This window comes from Nanorana parkeri, unplaced genomic scaffold (genome assembly GCF_000935625.1).
Source record: "Nanorana parkeri isolate BGI_ZX_2015 unplaced genomic scaffold, ASM93562v1 scaffold14, whole genome shotgun sequence".
In the NCBI taxonomy this organism is placed as follows: Eukaryota; Metazoa; Chordata; class Amphibia; order Anura; family Dicroglossidae; genus Nanorana; species Nanorana parkeri.
Window position 1 is genome coordinate 851,752 of NW_017306282.1, and position 6,556 is coordinate 858,307.

The 6,556-nt window shown below is 49.6% G+C and overlaps 1 protein-coding gene across 2 annotated transcripts in view; it reads left to right on the forward strand.

Annotated features, from left to right (window-relative positions):
* The first annotated feature begins 1,346 nt into the window (after positions 1–1,346).
* Positions 1,347–6,556, forward strand: part of CKAP4 (cytoskeleton associated protein 4) — a 12,036-nt gene continuing 6,826 nt past the window's right edge. The window contains exon 1 of one of the 2 annotated variants that reach the window (XM_018557822.1): positions 1,347–1,769. In XM_018557822.1, coding sequence (XP_018413324.1) covers positions 1,440–1,769 — 330 coding nt within the window. In that variant the 5' untranslated portion in view covers positions 1,347–1,439. The remainder of the gene's footprint in view (positions 1,770–6,556) is intronic. The other variant, XM_018557830.1, reaches the window with a different exon arrangement.

The window sequence follows — 6,556 nt, forward strand, 5'->3', positions numbered from 1 at the left end:
GTGTGGGCCGCCTGGGTCCCTATGGTTTCTCAGGCTGCTGGCTGTCACCTGCAGCTTTGACGAGGAACACGCCGCTGTCCAGATCACTGAAAACCTGTCAGGGATCTGTTCAGCGGCGCGTTTTCTCCTCACAGCTGCTGCTGAGTCAGCGACAAACAGCAGCTGTGGAGGAGGCTTGGCCGGCGTCGGCAGCAAAGGAGGAGGCGGGGCCTTTTGCTATGGGGCCCTGCGATTTCTAGTTACACCCCTGACGCTGGCAGAGAGAGAAGGGGGCTTCAGCCGGCGGGATAAGGTGTGCCACCAGGTCCCCTCTTCTCTCGTGCAGTTGTCGGGCCCTCAGTCCATGACCGAGTGCCCAACTTTTCAGAGGGGGTGGAACCAAAATGACTGTCAGTGTCACCCTGTGTAGGCTGCACCCCCCTCGTGACGCCACTGGGTGTACTGTCCGCAGGGCTGTAGCTACCATGTGGCGAGTGAGGCATTCACCTCAGGTGCAGCTGGGAGGGGGCGCAGCCAAGGCCGGCTGACTGCGCCCCTGTTGCCATGGCGAGCACGGGGCGCCATTGGCAACGGCGGCCAACACAGCCACGGCTCGGAAGGGAGAAGAGGAGCTGCACAGGCACCAGCTTCTCGGATCCCCTCTGCTCTCCACCGCCTGTATGGGCAGAGATTTGGCCACAAGCGCATTCTGCGCATGCGCTACACCCATCCTGGAGGCGGGGCGCATGACGTCACATACCGCACATGTCTGTTGGGGGGCACAATTTTCCATTCTTGCCTCGGGCACAAAAGGAGCAACGGTAGCTACGGCTCTGACTGTCCGCACCCTGTGCTCTGGATTTTGAATTTCGCTCACAAATGGCGAGCACTCATTGGTCAGCGTGGTCAGAAGCGCTTCTCATTGGTCAGTGCAGTCAGGTGAAAGTCCATATCGCAGGACTCAACTACACGGCAGTACCGGGTACGGATCACCAGCAGAGGAGAAGGCGCATTCGCCGAGAGGTAAGCATAGCGGGGGGGTGAGATTGGAGGGGTCATTCCATTTCCCTAAATTCTTTTGGGAGCTTACCCTTTAATAAAGAGCCATGCTGGGAGTAGTAGTTCAGCACAAGCTCCCCTGGGCCTGTGCTGTGAAATGAGAGCACACACCTCATGCAGCCTGAGACTTGCTCATCCAGGCAAAGTATCCTCCTGATTTCATGCAGCATGCCCAGGGGGAGCAGCAGAGGAGTGTATGCGTGGCAGTCTCCCCAGCCGTCTGCAGGAGGGGCCAGCCTGGGTGTGAGCACAACTTTTCCTGCACTCCGCACCAAACTTTTTACAAACTCTTTCAGAACTCCAGCGCAGCAGTAGCAGCAGCGCGTCATCGCTCCGCAAGCAAGACGCCTGCCACCTCCTGACTCTCCATCGCCGGCTTTCCAGAGCCCTGGCCCATCACCATGGCTAGTGCGAGACACAGGAATAAAGCCAATTCATCCGACAGCCATCCGCCGGCTGCCGCCGCTGCTGCTGCTGCAGGCAATGACGTGGCGAAGAAAAACCACAAGCCGGGCAAAGCGGCATCAGCGCCAGCGGGCGCCGGGCTGCTGCACAGACTGCTCTCCTTTGTTCTGTACGCGCTGCTGATCGCGCTGGCCGCCGGCATCGGTTGGCTGCTTTATAACCTGCTGGAAGAAGTCTCCCTCATCAACAGCAAACTGAAGCACTTGTCGGAGCAGAAGGGGGAGCTGGCGGAGACCGTGCACGGGCTGCAGAAACAGGTAATGGTCTGATTCATGGAGGGGAGCGCTGAGGACGCGCTGAGAGTTCATTGTACTGCGGTCACATCCGCTGAAATGGATGGCTGGCCACTTGATGGGGGTTCTGGTGCTTTGCAAATTGTCCTTGCTTTGCTATTGCAGGAGCCTGAGGATTTGGGGTGCATTCACACCCCCTGATGCACCGGTTAATGATCATTACATGATACCGCGCTGTATACGTGCGTTGCATTGCAATTAATTGTTAGTTGGACCGCAATGTGCGTTGAGTTGCTTTTGCATTTTTAGGCCCATTCATGCGTGAGCGGTTTGTCCTGTGATTCCCGAAGCGTGACAACGCTCAAGATGAAGAATCCTGGTATTCAGTGGTGTCACGTAGGGGGCGAGGCCTGCACTGGGTGACACCGTCAGAGGGGGTGACACCAAAATGGCTGACCGTCATTCTGGTGTCACCCCCTTCTAAAAGCCGGCCACTTGATCATGGCACAAGAGAGAGAGGGGGGGACCCGACAGCATACCTGACCCCACCAGGGCAGTATCCTCTCCTCTCTTTGCTGGCGTCCATCACCATGATGGCTGCCGGCAGGGAAGTACATCACCATGCATATGATGTCACACGACGGATGTCATAACACATGCACGTCGGCCACTACGGGTGACACCCACCCTGGTGCCGCAGCTGCTATTATTCTAAATGGGCCCGTTTATACCTGAGTGGTTTGTAGTGCGATACCCGAAGCGCGACAATGCTCAAGCTGAAGAATCCCATTCTTCTTAATGGACCTGTTCATAACTGAGTGGGTGGTAGCATGATTCCTGACGCGTGACAATGCATAAGATGATGGATCCTATTATTCTCAATGGGCCCATTCATACCTGAGTGGTTTGTAGCATGATTCCCGAAGCGCGACAATGCTCAAGATGAAGGATCCTATTATTCCCAATGGGCCTGTTCATACTTGAGCGATTTGGTGCGCAGTTCCTGAAGCGTGACCATGCTTCATAATGAACTCTGTTATCCTCAATGGGCCTGTTCATACCTGATACCTGGTTTGTTGCGCAATATCGTTCAAGATGAAGAATCCTATTATTCTCAATGGGCCCGTTCACATCTGAGCTTTGTGTCTCTGGTTGCATGGAGCTCACGGTACACGAGTTTCCCTTGGGGCAGAATGGCACGTTTTGGCCCCATTGATTGTAATGGGATCGCCTGACAAATTGGGCATTTTTTAATTTGAAAGTCTATGGGGCCTAAAGTGCGCAATTCTGCTCCTGTACTACAAGTTGTGTGTTAAAATAAGTGCAAAAAGTCTCTAAATGGCCTGGCTACGCTCAGGCTTAGGTGTGACCAGGGCCTTAGGGCTCACTCACGCCTTATATATGCTGACCAATCGGCTTTTCTTTTCAGTTTGTTCAATTAAGCTTTGAAAATGAAAGGGAGAAGCTGATTGGTTGCAATGGAATTGCTCCAGACTCCATCTGCTCCAGACTCTATTTATGAATCCCCCCCAGAGTACATCACCAGCACACCGAAGATATTTGTCCAAAACGCCATTTATAAAACGCCATTTATTCACGTCGTCTAAGCATTATTTTCAAACAAACAGCAGTGTTTCAGGACCTTCAAGGGGCCCGGAGTGGTCCTGAAACATTGCTGTTTGTTTGAGTATAATGTTTAGATGTCAATAAAGGCATTTTAGACTAACTTCCTCGATGTGCTGGTGACATACCCCATGCCAGAGATAAGGAACACTGGCCCTCCAGCTGTGCTTTCACTACAAATCCCAGCATGCCTATGCCTCTAGGAGTCATGCCTGTAACGGTCAGTCTTGCAATGCCTCATGGGACTTGTAGTTCCACAACAACTGGAGGGCCAACTACAATGCTGTGTTGTGAGTTGTGTAAACATTCAGCATTTTGTTACAACACACCTCACCTCATGTCAGCGTATTTCATCATACCGCAGCGGATGTGCAATGCACAAAGATGAATGAAATGTTATTTTGTGACATTTCAATAAAGTTTTTTTTTTAACGTTGCCTTATTTTGTAGCAATGCCAAGTACCGTCCCTCACAGCTTGCACACAATGGACACCGCACATTAAAATGGCCCATTTTTAGCGTGCAGGCTGGGGTGAATGAGCCCTAAAACACAGGGCTGAACCTGCACTGAAGTGCATTTGTAACCCAAATGCAAAAATAAACAGGCTGCCTTATGCAGTGCAACTCAGTGAGGGGAATTTATCAAAACTGGAACAGACTCTGGAGCAGTTGCCCATGGCAACCAATGAGCTTCTCTTTCAATTTCTAAGCTAAACTGAAGAGAGAGCTGATTAGTCACTATGGGCAACTGACCCACAATCTGTCTGCTCTAGTTTGACTAATCCCCTCCCCCATGTATTAAAACATGTGCGGTAAAGAAAGTACTACTTATGTTTGATGTGAATGAGCCCTTGTATGTAAAGACAACACTTTTAAGGATAGAGGTGGTTTAGGTTAGACCAGGGGTGTGCCACTCTGGCCCTCCAACTGTGTTTTAACTACAAATCCCAACGTGCCTCTGGGAGGCAGGCCTGTGGCTGTCAATCTTGCAATGGGACTTGTAGTTCCACAGCAGCTGGAGGGCCGGAGTTGCCCACCCTTGGGTTAGACCCTATGTCCAATTTTTATTGCTGTATGTGTCCCCACTCTATTTGTCGCTCACTATATCTGCATATACTGTATACACATCTAATTGATTATACAATACAGCAGTGGTAGTAAACCTCTGCCCTCCAGCTGTGGTGAAACTACAAGTCCCATGAGGCATTACAAGACTCTGACAACCACAGCCCTGACTCCTGGAGGCAGATGCATGATGGGGATTTGTAGTTTTGTCACAGCTGGCGTGCCAAGGTTGCCTGGCCCTGCAGTACAGGGTCAGTAATTTACCCTCGCTTCATTGGTCCCGACTGCTACACCCATACTGTGCCATTCAATGACGCTGCTCCTCATAACCTTTTAGCAAAGACATTTTTTGCCTGATGTATTTTTGGATCCTACGTAAATAAAGTTAAGTGGACGGCAGGATGTGTAATGTATTTCTGTACATGCACCAATGCCTGGAATGAATGAGAGGCTGAACTGCCATTAGAGCAGACGACACCAGATGTCTGTGTCACTTACAGGGGGGGAACAAACATGCCTCCAGGATTCCAGTATGTGCAATGTTTATGTACCTGATCTTTTATATGGAAATTAGGTCACACGGTGTCATTGTAGGCTGTTTACTGGCTCTGTATATACCGTGTTACCCCGAAAATAAGACACTGTCTTATATTTTTCTTTGGTTCAAAAAACACACTAGGTCTTATTTTCGGGGTAGGTCTTATTTTTTTGTTAATGTACAACAATCTGCACTTATTCATGTACAAAAATAGGGTGATCGGGGCAATCAGGGGTGCCGTACCTTTCCAAGAGCAATTTGGTAACCAATCGCTGGCCAGGATGAGCGAAGCGCACTTTCACTATCGATTCCTCACAGGCGGAGTGCATTTGGTATCACTCCGCCTGTGACAGGAGCCGGCACTATAGAGGAAGCATCGGCTTATGCGGCTCTGCTCGCTCCAGTGTCGCTTTGCTCCCCCTAACGCTGGCTTCGTTGGCACTGCTCATTCTCTCCTGCCTCTCCCGCGGCTCTTCAAGTTCCCCCTTAGGCCACCACCGGCCCTGGGAATGGTCACAACTAGGTCTTATTTTCGGGGTAGGTCTTATATTTTAACAATTCCCAAAAATAGTACTAGGTCTTATTTTTGGGGAAACAGGGTAGGGATAGGATGACACCCTGCTGCATGGTGCTGTCACACAGGAAGAAGGCTGGGCAGTGTTCACTTCCTTGTGGAATAAAAGATACAACAAATTACTTGTGTAGATATGTAGGTGTGTGCTGTGGGTTGTGTTGGACGCCTCTACTAGACTACACGGGCAATTGTAATCTCTTCCTACTAATGCAGCTTTATAATCATTAATAAATAAAACCATTTTTTTAAAAATGCAAGCAGTGTAAGTACCTAAGAGAAGCGCTTCTGACCAGGCTGACCAATGAGAAGCGCTTCTTGCTAAGAATATGTTTATTGACGTACATGCACAGACATCCCAACTCTCCCGGACTATTAGATAGCGGCTCCCGGCCACCCGGGAGAGAAACTTTTTCTCCCGGACAGGTTTACTCTGCTCTATTTAGCAGAGTAAACCTTTCGCTGCTGTCTGTTTTTCTTTTTTCTGACATCGTGGCCGCCGTCACTCATAGAAAAAAAAAAGCATAGGAATGAATAGCTAGATTGCTATTGGCTATTTCAATTTGCAATAGCCAATAGCAAGCTGGCTATTGAACCTGCCCTCTGCTGCTGTCAATCAGCAGAGGTGGACCTGAAGTTCTCCATCAGGTCCTCCTCTGCTGATTGACATCAGCAGAGGGTGGGTGCAATAGCCAGCTTGCTATTGGCTATTGCAATTTGAAATAGCCAATAGAAATCTAGCTATTCATTCCTATGCAGTTTTTAAAAACAAGACAATACAAACTCCTTGGGCATGGTATCGTGTTTGTCAGAACTTAAAAGATGAAATACTGCTTCCAGCCCTGCTTCATTCTGAATACAGGTATATAGGGAAGAAATGTCCAAGGTAGCCAGGTGTCAATCATCATGAACTGTAAAAGATTTTGAAGAAAGTCACTGGTGTCCCTGGTGTATGCAGGCAACTTTTTAACCAGTGGTTGTAGTATGGTGTCTATCATCCTGGCCATAAGTTGTGTAAATAGT